We start from the raw sequence: 18,177 nt of genomic DNA, 5'->3' as shown, positions 1-18,177 counted from the left end.
TCCTTAGCATCTTCAATAATCTCAACTGCTAGCATGCTCCATGGCTCCCTCATTCGTCAAAAGGTGCAAAACTTTACTATAGTGTTGGTTCTATCAGAGTCGAGTGTCATAACCGTGATGAGGGACAAATTCCGCAAAAATAATAAATTTAAAATTTTAGAAATCGCTATCAGTTTTATTGGAAACAGAATTAAATACTAGAAACAACATATAATTAGCCAAAATCATAGATTCAAAGTTCAAAGTGGTACAAGTTAAGAAGGTGTAAGACATCTACTACGTGATAGAGACTAACTAAATGTGTTTTGCATGCGTAGCTATTGACTTAATTGTTGTGCTACCGTGTGATTGTGATATTCATTCATCAATAATTATAAGATCTATGAATGCAATGCGGTGGGGGGACATTAAGATACAAGATCAAAGGATACAACACTCTAATCCCTCATCTTATCACAATCTTCTTCAAGAACTCCCAAATACTTCTTCGGTCGAAATCAGATCTCATGGTGCTTTCAATAGAGACAACCTTTTGTTCATTTCCTTTCCCTTTCAACTTTAGAGCATACAGCTAACATCATGCATTTATAATAAAGTTTCAATCTCAAAACGCTTTCACAGAACTAAGAAAGGAAGACAAAAAGTAATTGTAAAAAGATAATCAAACAGGCTTAACAAAGAGGTATGTTATTTAAATGGTGAAAGAAATTTATTCTCTATTTATAACTAGAATTTACCAATAAAACCCAAAGGAAACTTAACAACTAGACATTTTTAATTCTACTGATCAGAGGGTATAATTCTAACAATAAGAAACAAAAACATGTGATGTATTTTCCATGTATGCTTATTGACTAAAACATGTGAAACTAAATGAAACAACCAAGAGCAAAGAGAAATGATGTATTTTTCTAAACTGGACATCAAATTAGTCAATCCAATTGCTCTAACAACCTGGCAAACTACATCGTCAACATCTATCATTACGCAGGAAGTGAAAACCTTAAGCAATGGGTCAAAAGGAATCCAGCTAATTGAACCTCTTCATAGGTGAACACAGCACATATCCAAGAAGCACAGCAGGTATTATTTGGGTTTGAAAGCATAAAAAAAGGAGACTACTTTATTGATGATATGAGGAGCCCATGTGAACATTCTGTCTAGCTTATGTAAAAAAGAATTAATAATCAAATAAACAAGACCACACCAGAATCAAAAGCTTCATGCCATAAGGTTCTTTCATTCAATCTCAACAACACAAGCATTTTGGACAAGAGAATTTAAAACAAAAAGTCAAAAGGATTAACATCGGCATACCAATATCCTGGTAATCGTATTCTGTCACCCTTCTGTCTTCTCAATAATCAAAGTTTTCCCCTCTTTCCAAACCTTTTTGTTTTTTTTTTCTTCTTCTCAAAGCATTTGGCCCCTCTTGAAGCCTTCTACCGGAATCCTGAAGCTCCAAATCTCCTCTACTCTTATCTCTTCATTTCTCTCAGAATGCTGTCTCTCTTCCTAAAACCTGAAAATTCTCCATGTCTTCCTCCTACAAGAAACCGCAAAACACAAATTTGTTTCCCCTCTCTCCCTCATTTTAACGATTACTCTCTCTTGAAAGTCCCTCATCCCTTCACCAATTCACTCTGCTTCCTCGCCATCCTTGATCCTGAAGCTCCTTCACACTTTTGGGTCAACAAGCCACTGCCTTCGCCCTTTCTTTCTCTGGCACCTTACTAACCTCTGTTTTTGCGTTGCAGGTGGCACGCAACGCAAAAACTAGAAATGAAAGCCTTCACTTCTTCCTTTTGCCCTTTTGCCTTTTGTTAGACTCTTCGATCGATGCCTCTTCCAATACTATCTTGCCACCTAGGTCCCCTTTTCTTGTAAGCCTTGGTCAACGCCATTCAGAGTCGCTTGGAAGCTCCCACTTTCCTTTTTTCCGTCTCATCTCGCAGCATCAAATTGCAATCTCAACATCTTCGTCGCCACATTCGACTTGTCACCATCACACTTCTGGTATGGGTGCAGCCAGAGCTTGGGTCTCCCTATGGCACTTTTACTCTTGTTATTGGTCGCTGTAGGAGGACGACATAGAGCTTCCCAAAACGACGCTGTTTTAAGAAGGAGAGTAATTAGCTGGTCTGGATCCATTTAACTTTCAGTGTGGGCTATGTATGTGTATTTGGGACGAGCTTTCAGCTGCTTAGCTTAGGGGTTGGTCCAGGCCTGATTGTTTTTTTTGTTTTTTTAAATTTTTTCTTTTTGGCTTACAATGCAAGAAAAATAATAGACACTAATAATAATAATAATAATATTACTTCAATTTCTCACTAATTGTTTCACCGGTTGTTTTTCACTTTTTTTTTTTTTTTAAATACTTTATATATTATATTTTAGTCAAAAAATAAATATTGTTAGAATATAATGACAATTGTTATCAATATAAATATACTAATATTTCAAAATAAAAGAAATTATAATAAATTTAGTATTGAAGTTAACATATACAAAATCAAATTTGTTTTTGATGAAAAATAACCACGCTCGTGTTTGTCGGTTCATTATAATAATTAAAAATAAAAAAAAATAACTTTAAAAATTATTTAATTTTAAAATTAAAAAACAATAATAATGTTATTAAAGTAAAGGGAAGTGCCACGTGGACGTAGGTTTGACCCAATTGAGTTTGACTGTTTTTTGTTTTTTAAAATAAAACATTTCATTCATTGCCTCTGTTTTCTTCTTTGCAACCTTTAAATGCTTCCTTTCCTCTTTCTCTGTTTCTCTGTCACTACCAATTTCTCTCTTTTATCTCCTTCTCTTTCAGTCTTCACACACACTTTAAACTTCTTCCTCCCGCTCCTTTCTCACTTTACTCAACTACCCTTTCTTCACGATTCCTTCTTCTTATGGGTTTTTTTGCCTCTTGATTCTTTTACAGTTTCATCGGATTCTTAACTTCCTCTTTTCCGGTTTCGCCATTTCTAAAGCTCCACTGTCTGTTACCGAAAAGCAAGATTCCTCTTTTTTCCCTTATAAAATAAACCAGTCAGTAGTTTATTGTTTTACAATTCTGATTCAAATGGGAGGTTACCTTCTCCTATAGCCCTCCCGTAAATATACAATTTAAGCCAGAAAAGAAATGGTATACAATAATCCATTCCTTCTTCTTCTTACCCTCACAGTTGTTGTACGAGCTGTAGACCAAACATTCAATGACGACGTTCTCGGATTAATCGTCTTCAAGGCCGGTCTTCAAGACCCCATGTCCAAGCTCACATCATGGAACGAGGAAGACGACGATGCCTGCAGCTGGCTTGGGGTCAAATGCGACCCTTTGTCCAACCGGGTATCCGAACTCGTACTCGACGGGCTTTCTCTTTCTGGGCATATCGGCCGGGGCCTCCTGCGCTTGCAGTTCCTTAAAATTCTCTCTCTGGCGAACAACAACCTGACAGGGGCGATAAACCCTCATCTTCCTCGTCTTGGGGGTTTGCAAGTAATTGACTTCAGTGGAAACCGTCTCTCTGGGTCTGTCCCAGATGAGTTTTTTAAGCAATGTGGGTCGTTAAGATCAGTTTCCTTTGCCAGGAACAACCTCACTGGACAGATTCCGGATGCTTTAAGCTCCTGCTTAAATCTTGCAATGGTTAACTTCTCTTCTAATCAGCTTTCTGGAAAACTGCCTTCAGGAATATGGTTTTTAAGGGGATTGCAGTCGCTTGATTTGTCAGATAATTTGTTGGAGGGAGAGATTCCAGGTGGAGTTGGTAGTTTGTATGATTTGAGAGCCCTAAATATGGCTAACAACAGGTTCTCCGGTAAGCTTCCTGGGGATATTGGCGGTTGTTCGCTTTTGAAATCACTTGACTTTAGTCAGAATGATTTGTCTGGGAGCCTTCCAGATTCAATGCAGAAACTTGCTTCATGCTCTTCCGTCAGATTACAAGGAAATACGTTCGCTGGAGAAATTCCTGATTGGATTGGAGAAATGACTAGTCTTGAGAGTCTGGATCTTTCAGCTAATAATTTCACTGGTAAGGTACCATCTTCCATAGGGAAACTTCAGTTTCTCGACAACTTAAATCTATCAATTAACAAGCTTACAGGTGGATTGCCAGAATCAATGGCAAACTGCGCTAACCTTTTGGCTATAGATGTGAGCCGGAACCTGTTGACGGGCAATGTTCCTTCATGGATGTTTAACATGGGATTACAAAGTGTGCCACTTTCTGTGGAAAAACTCAATGGAGGCCTGCAACATCTTCCACTTGGGTCACTGGTGGCCTTCTATCAAGGCCTTCAGGTTTTGGATTTGTCTTCAAATTTCTTCTCTGGTGAAATCCCATCTAATGTTGGGGTCCTTAGTAGCTTCCTGTCCATGAATATGTCCAGGAACCTTCTGGTTGGTTCCATTCCAAAAAGCATAGGAGACTTGAAAACCATACGTTTTATTGATTTGAGTCACAATTTGCTAAATGGAAGCATACCCTCTCAAATTGGAGGAGCAGTATCACTCAAGGAATTGAGATTGCAGAACAACTTTCTCTCTGGAAAGATTCCAAGTCAAATTGAAAAATGCTCATCTCTAACAACTTTGTAAGTTTCCCATCCCTCCTTTTGTATTTTGATTGTTGTTTGTTCTGGGTTGTTTATACTGGATTCTGAACGTTTTAAGTGTTGTTAAATTGTTTTAGTTTTGTGCTATTAGTGGTTGAAAAGTCATAGATAGAGATGCTTCACTTGGGAGAAATATTTTCCTCAGACTTGACCTCTTAATAATGAGAATATCTGAATTGTACAGATATCTATCTCAGAACAAACTCTCTGGTTCTGTTCCTGCAGCCATTGCGGATCTGACTGACCTTCAGTTTGTAGACTTATCTCTGAATGAACTCTCTGGAAGTCTACCTAAAGATCTTGCAAATCTTTCTCACTTGGTATCCTTTAACATTTCTCATAATCATATTCAAGGTGAATTGCCAGTTGGGGGTTTCTTCAATACAATTCCTGCCTCTTCAGTGTCTGGTAATCCGTCCTTATGTGGCTCCATTGTCAACCGCTCATGCCCTTCTGTCCATCCCAAACCCATTGTCCTCAATCCCAATTCTGAATCTGGTGGTAACTCCTCATTAAATTACCATAGGAAGAAACTTGTTCTAAGCATCTCTGCGCTCATAGCTATTGGTGCGGCAGCTTCCATTGCAGTTGGGGTAATTGCTGTCACATTCCTCAACATTCATGTACGTTCTGCTAGGTCACGTGCTGCTGCAGCAGTCTTATTATCTGGTGGGGAAGATTTCAGTTGTTCTCCTTCTAATGATCCAAATTATGGTAAGCTTGTAATGTTCTCTGGTGATTCTGAATTTGTTGCTGGGGACCATGCACTGCTCAACAAGGACTGTGAACTAGGTCGAGGTGGGTTTGGAGTTGTTTATCGAACAGTCCTCCGAGATGGATCTCCTGTTGCAATCAAGAAGCTAACGGTTTCGAGTCTGATCAAGTCTCAAGAAGATTTTGAAAGGGAAATAAAAAAACTTGGAAAGATTAGGCACCACAATCTCGTGGAACTCCAAGGGTACTACTGGACTGCATCTTTGCAGCTTCTGATCTATGAATTTGTACCTGGTGGGAGTCTGTACAAGCATCTCCATGATGGACCAGGCCATAGTTCCCTTTCTTGGAGACAGAGGTTTAACATAATTCTGGGGATGGCCAAAGGGTTGGCGTATTTACATCAAATGGACATAATACACTACAATTTGAAATCAACTAATATTCTGATAGACAGCTCTGGGGAACCCAAGGTGGGAGACTTTGGCCTGGCAAGGCTGTTGCCCATGTTAGACCGCTGCATCTTAAGCAGCAAGATACAAAGTGCTCTTGGGTACATGGCCCCTGAGTTTGCTTGTCGAACAGTGAAGATAACTGAGAAATGCGACATATATGGGTTTGGCGTCTTGGTTTTGGAAGTTGTTACTGGGAAGAGACCAGTGGAATACATGGAGGATGATGTGATTGTTCTTTGTGAGATGGTGAGGGGAGCACTGGAGGATGGGAAGGTGGAAGAATGCATTGATGGGCGGCTTAGGGGTAATTTTCCAGCTGAGGAGGCAATTCCTGTAATAAAGCTTGGTTTGATCTGTGCATCTCAAGTGCCTTCCAATCGGCCAGACATGGAAGAGGTGGTGAATATCTTAGAAATGGTACAATGCCCTTCAGAGTTGGAATGAATTTAAATTTTAAAAAGTCTTGTAGAGATCAAGTTAAAAAGAAACAAGCAAAATACAAAACTGCATTTTCTGGTGAAGAAGAATCCGGTTTCTCTGTTGAACAGAAGGAAGCAAGAGAATAGATTGTTGAGGTTCATTTCTTTTCATTTCCATTTTTTTGTTCTTGTTTCTCCTTGTGTCTTATGGGTTTGTACCCTTTTGGATTTTGGTTCATTTATCTTTTGTTACATTAGTAGATTTTGGTGTCTGTTACCGGATTCCTTTTCACCGGTTGGATATGAAATTATTCCCGATATTGTTCAATCATATTACCCTCCATAGCTTATATACAACACAGCAGCTAAACTGTTGTCTATCCTGCTTGATGTAAGCTTTCTCGTTATGATCCATTTTGGGTTTGTCAAACTAGCTTCTAAGTTTCTGTAACTTATGCTGGTGGTGGAGAAGTGAAGGGTTTTATACAAAATATTATTATTATTATTATTATTATTGATAGAGAATAAAATAACTAAAGTGGGTATAGATTTTCCACCAAACATAGGAAAATAGAGATAGTGAAAAGAGCCACTCAGTTTGCTTGAGATGTACTTAAAGCTGTGATTCAATATTGTATTATTGGTTTTTATTTATTTATTTTTGGATGGGGTGAGAATTGGTGTAGGGTGACTTGCAACATAGTTGATGAAGGCTTTTCCCATGTTTTTCTTTGGTAATGTAAAGCAAGAAAAGAGTCATGAGACCAGCAGCCATGCGCACTTTGTGTTTTGCACCCACCCATATCTAATAATAACAATCACAAATCAGTCTGCTGAGGAACAAGAACTCATCACAGTTCAAGTTTAATAAAATATATATATATATATATATATCTATCTTTAGATCAAATTTAGTAATTTGTCTTAAATCTTTTTATTTGAAGAAATAACTCATTTTTTATATATATATATCTAATAAGAAAAGATTTAATTTGAATACACAGAAACTAAATTCCAACCAAAACTGATGCAAGAAGAAATGCTGGGAAATAATAATAGGTAATGCACTCCTTCATGGCAGACAGTTCATATAATTTAAGGGCAGACAGAGGCCATTCTTTATAGATATGTACACACACACACCCACATATACATATACATATATGAAAAAGAAATCATATAGTTTTAGTTTGCATGAGTGGTTATAATAATGAAGTGGAGGCAATGCTTAAATGTGAAGGGTAATGTAATATGATGATTGTAATGGCAGGACAAGGGGCCTAGACATCATTAAAACGCATCACATGAGGGTCCTCAAAATACCCACTAAACCCTACTTTTTCAATCCTATTATTTTTAGTGCTTCACAATCATGCATTGTCTCACCCATTTCTACTTTCTTTCTTTAATGTTTTCCTTTGCTTTTTTTTTTTGCCTTGTGACTCACACAATATTTAAAAATCTTTCCCATATCAAATTCTAATTATATTGTGCATTCTTAAAATTATTTTCGTAAAACAAAATTTTTACTAATTCAAACGATTCTTCGAATCAGTTAATTTTTGATTGAATAGTTGATTATTTTTTTTATTTTATATTTATAGTATTGATATTATATAATTAATGAAATATATGAATTTTTATTTAAAAATAATAATTATGAAAAAAAAAAATAAAGATTTGAAATTTTTAGGGGAAAAAAAAAAAGGTTAAAAAGATTCATGCATCCAACAGGAAGTAAGATTGAGGAGGATGCTTGAAAAATGGGAAGTGAAGAGTTAAAAACAAGAAGAATAAAATTGAGATCTCTTCCCTCCTTCACTTTATTCACAGACAAAATCATACAACTCTCCACTTCCACTTCTTTCTGCCAGCCACCTACCATCTGCCCTTTTCACTTTCCATTATACTATTTTCTACCCCAAATTATATATATATATATGTGTGTATATCTTTTTTTACTATAATGTTTATTAAAAAATTCCAAATTTTTTTACAAAATTATCATAAAAAGTCACCAATTTGAACTATTAAATCTAATTTAAATACCCTTTTGTTAAACCATAAAATTGATACAATATGTATTTAAATAATAAAAAGGATGAGCTAAGAGCCCATTTAGCATTTAGGAGAAAGATGTACTGATCCAAAAGAAATTGCAGCAGCATATAAAATGTTTCAAATGGACTTTTTATCTGTTTTGTGAATGATCCATTCAGGAGCCCAGTTGGGAATTTTTGATTAATATTTGATGTTTAAAGAATAAAATGCTCTACCACCATGATTTTCTTCTCTTCTCATGAACAATTCAATTGTTCTTTTATTACATCTTCAACAATGATTAAGGTACGTACTAAAATCCAAGCTCGTATTTACTTACCTTTCCCCAAAAGTATTACTTGTGCACTTTAAATTTTTTAAGTTTTAGACATAATAAATCCATATTTTATTAGTTAATCTACTGATTTTAAAATATATATAGTCATACTTGAGTTTACTTCGAAAAAAAATATATAATTATCAAACTCTATATAAAAGTTCAAATTATTATTACCAATAACTTGAGTTTGAATTTTTAATAACTAATAATTTTATGTCAAAATATTGTTGTTTCAGCAGTGTGAATAGTACTAAAATACATATCAATTAATAATTTTAATCGAATAAACTTTTAAACACTGTAAGATTTTAGATTGTCATTTACAATTATAATATCAACTATTCGATTTTGAGATTTTGAATGTTAGTAGTTTCAATTTAAAAGTTATTAAACTAGTAATTATTGAATTTAGAAAAAAATTTACCCATGTAATATTTGATGAATAAATCTAATTATTAAATTAAAAAAAAAAAAAAAAAGGATGAAAAATTGTGTGGAAAACAATTAGAAATAACTTCTTTTGAGAAAAGGAAAACAATGATACAAAATCTAAAGAGAACCATTCACAAACAAATCTAACCTCAAAAGTTTCTTTGAAGTAGAAGACAGTTGAATGATGGAAATATAAGAACTTAACCAATTTTAAATAAAATTAGAAATATGATATGATCCCAAGACACAGAGACTATAGAAATGTTACCTAGATGGATTGATTTGAATCGTTTTCTGAAAATACATACACCAAATATATATACTTACAAGGTTAAGAAAAAATATATATATATATATATATATATATATTTGAGGTGCAAGTGTTGAAGTTACTATTAATTTATCCACCACCCACTAAATTCAAAATAATAGGTACAAAAAAGATTTGAGTAATAACAAAAATACAAAGCATTCTGATGAAGAAATTAAAGATGGTTGTTAGAAAAAAGAAAACGTGACACAGATTGCAGAGGCATAAATCTGTACTACACTGAACTTATGAACATTTTCATGGCGTGAAAACTACTACTCTCAAATCATCAATTGTGACCAAAAGAATTTACAGTTTATTTGTGACATCTCCTATTCTCTGTTTCCGTTTGACTATTCCTTTGCTTTGCTCATAAAATTCACAGATCTGTGTATATCTTCATCTCCGGCAACAAAAATCTCAATCATCCCAGTCATTTTCCCAGCCATCTCTGTTGGAAGACCTAGAAGACAAACCGTTTGCAGATATGTTCCTTGCGTGCTGTCCCCCCAGTGATTTAACAGCGTTTTCCTCGTTCCAATCATCATCCCAGCCCTGATCCCAACCTTCCGCTGTTTCCAAGTCATTAGCTAAAAAAGAATCTGGTAATCCCATTTCTAGCTCCTGATATGGAACCCCTTCCTGTCGTCTCCTCTTACCAAATTTGCAGCAAGCCCACGTCCCGCCAAAAACTACAACTGTGAAAATCAAGAAGTAGGCGCCGTTGATTGGAGTGACCAACTTCTCATAAGAAGGAAGCCGAAGAAAATAGTTTCCTTCGGAGACAAGAGCATTGATGTGAAGCACACAATCTCCGTGTCCGGCGTTTATTATTAGTTTATTGCCTTTATCACCAACCAAAGAGGTATTTACCTGAGAATATGCAAAGAAAAATGAGAATTCTGTTTATAAGAAGACTTCTGACCACCATCTGCAGCGGTAAACAAAAATTCTATTTCTGCATCATTCATGATTCTGAAATTAAATACAATTCAAAGGAAATGCAAAACAAAAAATAGAATCTACGATACAGGATCTTCAACCCAGTCAGAAACATAAAATTAAACAAAGGCTTCCAGTCATTAACCTAACAATTACGATGAGATAAAGAAAATCTGATTTCAGCCAATATCTGGTATCAGAAGATGTTCACCTACCTTTCCCTTTTTCTTATCTTGGTCATGGTTTCTGGTGAATACTTAAAAAATAACTTTTCGGGTAATCATTCTTTGGACATATTATATAACAATTTTATTCAAGCTGGCTGCAATTGAAAACATAGCAGAAAAATCTGAAATTGTGCTGAAAGATAACACCATGCTCTTGCAATGCCAACGCTCATAAGATATTTAATTAAGAAAAGAAAAAACTTAAAGATTTTTTCATTCTTTAGTCAGGGGTGACTGGGATTGGTGTTCATCTTTCTTAATAAGGGTAGCAATGGTATGATGAATAACAATATTCTTGCTAGGAACATCAAACTAGTTCCTTTTGAAAGGGTCTATACAAGAGGAACAAAAAATAAAATTATGTGTAATTAGACATTAATCATGGTAGGCTGTATTATGTACAAAATATTGTGTAAGTGTTAAAATATGCATTGTGTGAGTAGCTGTAGGATGGGACTGTAATCTGGGAGAAAAAGTCTTATCAAGATAAGGGGTAGTTAGGGTGATTCTGGAAATTTAATTCCAGAAATAAATTGTTAAAAGAAGGCTGTCTTCTTGAGACAGACTATGTATGGAGAAGACAATTAAGTAGAGGACTTTCTTATTCTAGAGATCAAAAGGTTCTCTCATTCTATCAAGCCCCTAATTTAAATCAAAAATAGGTTAAGGTAGAAAATCTAAAAAGAATTCCTTCTCTTCCTACTGATTTCTATGTCCATAGACCCATAACAAGATCCATCCATAGGGACCCTAAAATTCTACAGTTTAAACTTCAACTTTAGAAAAGAAGCACAAGGAAGCAGGAGGATCCATATGCTTTCAGTCTGGTGTTTTTGTAATCACTAAAGAAAAAACTTCAAGTTCCTTTTTCTTCTCTAGACAGGGGTGGATTGGGGGTTGGTTGGGGTTCATCTTTCTTAGTAAGGAAGTGATGGTATGAAGATAGCGATATTCTACAGTTTAAACTCAAAATTTTAGAAAGGAAGCAGAAAGAGGATTCATACCCTTTCAGTATGGTGTTTTGGTATTTCTAGCTCCAAATATTTTTTGATAGCAGGGACCACAATGTTCACTTTCAAGGGAGTGTCCCCTTCATTCTGGATTAGAACCATACGTACTGTAGAACCTGCTAAAGAAAAGTACTTAGATATCTGATGAACTTTACTAATCAATATTATATGACATAGTGGTAAAGAAGTTGTCTTATAGCATTGATCACTTGATATAATATGAGAGATACATAAAGAAGTAGAAAAAGAATAAAAGAATTCCAAGCAGGTTTACTACAAATAGTCACAAAAAAAGCAGAGAAATGCATTTTTCAATGGAGATTAGGAGCTACTAAAAATTAGTAAAAATCAATTGCTTGGTCACAAATCAGTGTTATTATCTTTATAACACATTTCAAAATCTCGACCTAATTTCTCCTAGTGACCACGTTCCAGAGACCAAAATCTCTAAAACAAATAGTTTCATTTCTCCACAAACTTTAACTTAAGGTTTACAGTTTTAAGATTCAACGTATAAGTGATATAGGACTTAAGATCAATTCTCATTTATAATAACATACTTTAGATGCCATACCTACTTAAGCATCATGCTTAAGAGTTGATTACATCAAACAATCAAGATATTGAGAAAATCCTTAAAATACTTTCTTCAAATATTTTTAGTAATGCTATAGAGGTATTTATAGTGCTCCAGGGGGTGTTTGACTCACCTTAAAAACTAGGAGCTTATAAGTCTTTGGTGTACAAGATGATACAATTTTTTTAATAAAAACTTGTTAAAGTATTTGAGTAACAAAAACTTGTAAGCTTTATTACCTAATTTATATATTCCGTAAAAATATAATTTATAAGTTGTCAGTTCTGTTAACATGACAAAAAATAACACATCTAAAAAGAAGAATGGGAAATATTGTGTAATTAGGGATACAGAAATAGAATTCTTAAAACTGTTAAGGGTTATTTGGTTCTTTTCCTTGGCTAATAAAAGTGTTTTTAGAGAGTTTAAGCTCTCTAAAATAAACTTAAAAAGAAAAGGTACCTCTCAACAGCTTTCAAAGAATATCTTTTTCAAGAGTTTATAAGATATTGTTTATTAAGTATCAACCAAGTAAAAAAATTTAAAATTTTGTAGCTTAAAAGTTCATCTTGACAAAAAAGAAGAAAAAAGATAAAAAATACACCATCTCAATTTTGTTGTAGTCTGATTATAATTAGGAAATCTTCCAGAAACTAAAAAGTATCTAAAGCATAAAAATGAAATACTAATGCTACTAATATTATAAAAAATTAAACTAGTCTCCTAATACCCTCCTAATTCTACTACTACCATTAGAGGTTCACTTTAATTTATGCCATTGCGAAGGACAGAAATATTCTTATTAAGGATATTTATGGGGACAATTATCCTTCCACTTGGAATGTGGTGGTGACCAAGAATTTACCAGATTGAGAGTTGCAAGAGTATGAGAACCTCCTTCAGCTTCTGGCCAGTATTCACCTTAACTCTAATGATGACAGGCTTAGCTGGGTCCTGAACAAAAACACTGTCTTCTCAACTAAGTCCTTTTACAGATTTTTGGTGGGTGATCAGAACGATGGCCTGCGCAATTTTCCTTCCAAATTGATATGGAAATCTCTAGCCCCTCCCAGAATCTCTTTTTTTGCCTGGAAGGCAGCCAAGGCAGAATTTTTACTGTAGATAATCTAATGAAGAGAGGTCTAAGCTTGGCTAACAGATGTTCACTGTGCATGCAGAATTTTGAGATTTGCAATCACTTACTACTTGGTGCCCGATTTCTTTTAAGCTTTGGTCAATGATCTATAATGTTCTGGGCATCCCTTGGGTCATTGCCGGATCTGTCAAAGATGAATTTCTTGCTTGGGAGGGGATTAGAACGAAACATAGGTGCCGTAGACTCATCCCACTCTCCATTATTTGGGTGATGTGGAATGAAAGAAATAACAGAATTTTTTAGGGCCAGGTTACTGATTTTGACACTATCAAGGATAGATGGTTCCATTTCTTTCGATCAACTATTCTTGGCCATAATCTAGATAGCTTAGAAGATTTTGGATCTATTGTAGATATACTCATAAATCTGTAAATTCTTTTTCTTTCTCTTGTACATGGGTTGCCTCCCCCCCTTCGCACTCTCACATTAATATAAATTTCTCACTTTTATTTAAAAAAAAAAATCTAGTACTACCATCATGATCCATCAATAATTATTCAAAGATACATAAAAAGATTAATTTAAAAAGAACATCCAAATTATTGAGCACATGAAGAAAATTTAAAAGAAATGTAAAAAAACGAGCCCATTAATATGGATCTATTACATTTGCCTCTCTTTTTGACTGGCAGAATTGAACCTATGGTCTACACCAATCACAATCAATCTATTCAAGCCCTGGTGACTGACCAGTTCAAGGGCCAGACAGTAGTACCATTACAGTTATCAGAATTTACAGCATGGTTGGGAACATATCCATGGTACAAAACAGAGCTCCTGAAATATACAGCAAGTACGGTTCACACTAAATAGTGATCAAAGCCAAACAGCTTCAAACTAATATCAGATTGTAACATTTTCAGCATGAACTGGATATACAAGGCTACAGTTTAGATGCTTCTTATTGACCCCCACCTGAAACTACCTAGCTTCATAACTATGAAGACTACTTGGTGAACATTGAAATTTCTACTTGTCTCAGGTGAAAGAAGTGTTCCATATAACTGCAACCTAGCTGGAAGCGAAGGCTACCATCTACTAAGTATTGAGAATTGGCACATATATTCACTTGCAGCCACAAGTCATGCAATCATGCAGCTTATCTCTCAAAGGAATGTAAGACCCTGCACAACCATTTTCCTTTTTCCCCATTTGGAGTGCACAAGCTTTATCTCTCTCTCCTCCTAAAGTAATAATGCTAAAATAGAAATATAATGGAGTGCGAAATCTATATCCCTTCGAAAACATATTTATTTTTACTTTAAGATTAACATTTTACTGCATTGCTAGTAGTTTCAATAGGTAATAGTTCCAGTAATAACATGAAGAAAGCCCCTGTTAATAAAAGCTTACACTTTTGGGCATGTAGAACTTCAGATTACTATTCTACAATAGCAGCATGTTTTCTCCAGAGAGTAGACTCATCACAAACACAATATTATTGGGTCAAAAAAGAAAATCCGCATTAGCATTAGCAATATAAAATTACCACTTTGTGGGGTTTGGATGCAGGCAACCAAATTCTTCTCGTCCCTGCACCTGTTAGGCATCCCAGAGCAGTTTTGAAGACTATCCATCTGTGGCTTCATTTTATCATCATTCTTCTTAGTGCTTATCCCGTCATCCCTTGTGTTAGAAGGAGGTGGAGTTTCAGAATCCTTGTTACTCGAACCCTTCTTTTGTTGAGCAGGTTGACTCACTGAGTCCGTTTTGCTCGACCCATTGTCTCTTTTGGCTTGAGGAGGTGCTTTACTTGACCCTTTTTCATTGTTCCCATTCTGATTATCCGTTAGGTTTTGGTGAGGTGGAACTGCCGGGTCAGTTTTACTGGAGCCTTTTGTATTATCTGATTGATGTTGAGGAGCTGGAGTCGCAGAATCGGTGGTATTTGACCGACTTGGATCCAATTTAGTTGAATTATTATCGGGGACCGGAACTTTTTTGGGATCTTGGTCGTTGGATTTATTATGAACAGTCGCTTTAGGATCCAAGTTGTTGCCGGCCGATATAGGACTCGGAGATGGAGGAACCTGAAGCAGAAACGGATAATATTTTAACTTAATTCAGTTGTATAAAGATAAATTTAATTCATCAAACAGACAAAAGCAAAACAACAAGCAGCTCTATTTGGAGAAGACGAGAACTGGAAATACTTACTGGCGTTGAAGAAGAATTATTCTTTGGAGCTTCCTCTGCTAACTTCCGATAAAACAAGGAAGCATTGGCAACATCTGCAACAAACAAGACTGTGAGAAACACTGCCCAGACTCCATTTTTTTCCATCATAACCTGATTGAGATCCGCAAACTTGACTTCTCAGCCTGTGGAGATTAGGTTCATGTCAACTGATCCGGCTCCGGATCCGAATAGCAGGATCGACAAGGTCATACTCCAGAAAAATTATCAGTTGTTGTCAGGCGTCGTATGAAAAGCAACAATTACAAAGAAAGAAAAAAAAAAAAAAAACATACAAACTTTCAAGCTTATAATTCACGCAAATAAATGAGAAAAAAAAAAAAGAAAAAGATATGTATGGGATTATACAAAGACGAAGAAGAATAAAATGAAGATTAAATTAGAATTTAGGTCTGAGATATCTTGCAATGTTTGAAATCGTATAGAGGTTGATTGGAAATTGGGAGGATAGACATAGGCCTTGTTCCACAGAGGAAGACTGTACGGCGCTGTTTGTCTCGTGTCCTGTCAAAGCGGGCGAATGGACCAGACGATTAAGTTTTGGGCCTAATGGGCTCACAATTTGGGCCTGATTTAATTGAAAACAATTATTATAATACAATAGAAACTGTTAGTTTAAAGTTACCTGATTAGATATTATTATACACTTTTAAGATTGTTAATAAGAGTTTAGTCTCATTGCATCAAGACCTAACTCCAAGATAATTAGGAAATATTTGACTATATTAATTATTTATCTTTAATTTTGTATGAAAATGTGATTGTTAGTATAGTTGATAAAATATATGTTTCTTATATTGATTATTGGATTACATTTTTGTCCCTAATATTTTAACAGTAAATTCTAAATGCACTATTGTTAATATAACAAAATATATTCTTAAATCACCTAACTAAAATTTTAAATACACTATGTTGATGTATGATCGTATTTTAATATATTGAAACCTAACTCGAAGATAATAGAGAAAGAAGTAGATAAATATTTAATACAACGACTGTTTGTTTGTTTGTTTTTATTATTAAATATAATTAAAAAGAATCATACTTATTTTTTCAATAAAATTACGCATAGTTTTATATGTATTGATTATTGAGTTCGATTCTTATTAACCACACTCTTGAGAATAAAATCTTAAATGTAATACTTTAATATGCCCTTAAAATCATTGAGTTAAAATTCTAAATAATAATTTAGGAAGATGAACCTTTAAAATTATCCAACTAAAATCCTAAATGCACTAATAGATTGATTGATATTGGAGAGTTTGCTCTTACATTGTCCAAATAAACATTTGATCTCGGTTCAATAGAAAAGCTTACTCGAAGACACTCTTGGTGCTTAAAGACAAAAGAGAAATTCATTTTGAACATATATTAATTACTTGATTGTTGAGGTTTTATATGGATAAATACACGTTGTTTGATTGCAGCAGCATAGACAACACAAGCAGCCGTGAAACCTCCTTGGCTGTTCAACTCTTTAATGAGGAAATCATAGGATGTTCTACTTGGGATTTTGTGTTCTTCATACATGAAAACTAAAACACTAATTGCCTCCTCAACCTTCCCTTCCAAACACAATGCTTGAATCACATTGTTAAATGTAATCGTCCTGGGAGTAAAACCCTCTGCAATCATCTCCTTCAAATGAATCAAAGCTTCCTCCGTCTTTCCTCCCAAGCAAAAAGCCCTAATCAACATACTCCTCGTACAAGGATCCATTACAGAAACTTTCTTCTCTATCATTTTATCAAACAGTTGGTGGGCGTCGTCTACCAGCTCTCTTTCCTCCCATGATTTTCTGCACAATCTTCTCAGCAATCTGTTCTCTATCATCTCCTCAACTTCAAACCCAATCCTCACCATTTCTTCATAAATCTTCAATGCCGCCTTCACTTCTCCCCATTTCAGCAACCCATTTAGCAAGGTGCTGTAACTAATAAAGTCAGGCCTGCAATTTCTCTCCTTCATATGATTTAAAACACCAAAACCCTTTAATGGTCTCCCTTCCTTACAATACCCAGTGAACAGAGTGTTGTAAGTGACGACATTTGGTTCTAATCCTACCTCCATGGCTTCATGAAGCAACTCCACTGCCTCGTTAGATCTACCCACTTTGCAAAACCCATCCATTACTACTGTGTATGTATAGATATCGGGTTTGACTAAACCTTTCTTGATGTTCATCAACATTTCGTATGCTTCTTCAACTCTTCCAACATAACACAACCCTTTTAACAAGCAGTTGTATATCTGTACTGTGGGTTTACATCCAATTCTATCCATCACCTCAAGAACCTCAAAAGCTCTCTGCACTTTACCCTTTTTACACAGTAAATTTATAACAACGGTGATTGTTGAAACATCTGGGTGATACCCAATTTCAATGACCCGATCTAGAACACATTTGGTCTTCCCTGTATCATTTTCAATGATTCTGAGAATATCAGTCATCTCTTTTGAAGGTGATGCTCTGATTTTCTCCACGAGATTTTGTACTCTCACGTCAAGATTCAAACTAGCTTGTTTGATGGGTAAGACTTGGGATTTCGGAACGAGCAGCTTTGAACGTCGGATATCGTTCTGATTAATTCTGATACTGTTGCTACATTGAAGGAAAGTAGATTGAAGTTGTGACGGGGAAGACATGAATGAAGTTGTGACGATTTACTTGTGTAATCGGATGAAGTCAACAATTTCAGCCCCCTTTCCCCACTCATCATTCTGTTGGGATAA

General features: G+C 35.1%; 2 protein-coding genes and 1 long non-coding RNA gene across 4 annotated transcripts; 1 reads left to right on the top strand and 2 right to left on the bottom strand.

The window, feature by feature from the left end:
• Positions 1 to 154: 154 nt before the first annotated feature.
• On the bottom strand, positions 155 to 2,076 carry LOC110811598 (uncharacterized). Its single transcript, XR_002539168.2, has 2 exons — positions 1,318 to 2,076; positions 155 to 571 (listed from the first exon to the last, which is right to left on the bottom strand). It is a non-coding gene; the product is annotated as an uncharacterized LOC110811598 (long non-coding RNA).
• A 658-nt stretch (positions 2,077 to 2,734) lies between these two features.
• LOC110811645 (Leucine-rich receptor-like protein kinase family protein) lies at positions 2,735 to 6,588 on the top strand. Of its 2 annotated transcripts, XM_088223231.1 has the most exons (3): positions 2,735 to 4,037; positions 4,110 to 4,599; positions 4,805 to 6,588. In XM_088223231.1, the coding sequence occupies exons 1-3, from the start codon at positions 3,143 to 3,145 to the stop codon at positions 6,231 to 6,233; spliced, it is 2,814 nt and encodes a 937-aa protein (XP_088079357.1). In that variant the 5' UTR covers positions 2,735 to 3,142; the 3' UTR covers positions 6,234 to 6,588. The 2 variants fall into 2 exon arrangements, with proteins under 2 accessions (XP_088079357.1, XP_021893889.2); XM_022038197.2 differs by having other exon boundaries at positions 2,735 to 4,599.
• Positions 6,589 to 9,401: 2,813 nt separating this feature from the next.
• On the bottom strand, positions 9,402 to 15,918 carry LOC148253487 (uncharacterized). The gene is made up of 4 exons (XM_088222904.1): positions 15,400 to 15,918; positions 14,732 to 15,272; positions 11,504 to 11,625; positions 9,402 to 10,203 (listed from the first exon to the last, which is right to left on the bottom strand). The coding sequence occupies exons 1-4, from the start codon at positions 15,526 to 15,528 to the stop codon at positions 9,751 to 9,753; spliced, it is 1,245 nt and encodes a 414-aa protein (XP_088079030.1). The 5' UTR covers positions 15,529 to 15,918; the 3' UTR covers positions 9,402 to 9,750.
• Positions 15,919 to 18,177: the final 2,259 nt, after the last annotated feature.

This window comes from Carica papaya, chromosome 6 (genome assembly GCF_054855325.1).
Source record: "Carica papaya isolate Zhongbai chromosome 6, ASM5485532v1, whole genome shotgun sequence".
NCBI classification, from domain to species: domain Eukaryota; kingdom Viridiplantae; phylum Streptophyta; class Magnoliopsida; order Brassicales; family Caricaceae; genus Carica; species Carica papaya.
The sequence above is the reverse complement of the archived record's forward strand: the minus strand, read 5'-3'. Positions and strand labels throughout refer to the sequence as shown.

Bases quoted from the DNA above. Each gene is read 5' to 3' on its own strand.
- LOC148253487 (XM_088222904.1), bottom strand. From the start codon at position 15,528: ATGATGGAAAAAAATGGAGTCTGGGCAGTGTTTCTCACAGTCTTGTTT. The intron at 11,626-14,731 runs GTAATTTTATAT...TTTCTTTAGCAG, and splicing joins CATCCAAACCCCACAAAGTG to GTTCTACAGTACGTATGGTT. The intron at 10,204-11,503 runs GTATGAATCCTC...GCATATTCTCAG, and splicing joins CAAAACACCATACTGAAAGG to GTAAATACCTCTTTGGTTGG.
- LOC110811645 (XM_022038197.2), top strand. From the start codon at position 3,143: ATGGTATACAATAATCCATTCCTTCTTCTTCTTACCCTCACAGTTGTT. The intron at 4,600-4,804 runs GTAAGTTTCCCA...TGAATTGTACAG, and splicing joins TGCTCATCTCTAACAACTTT to ATATCTATCTCAGAACAAAC.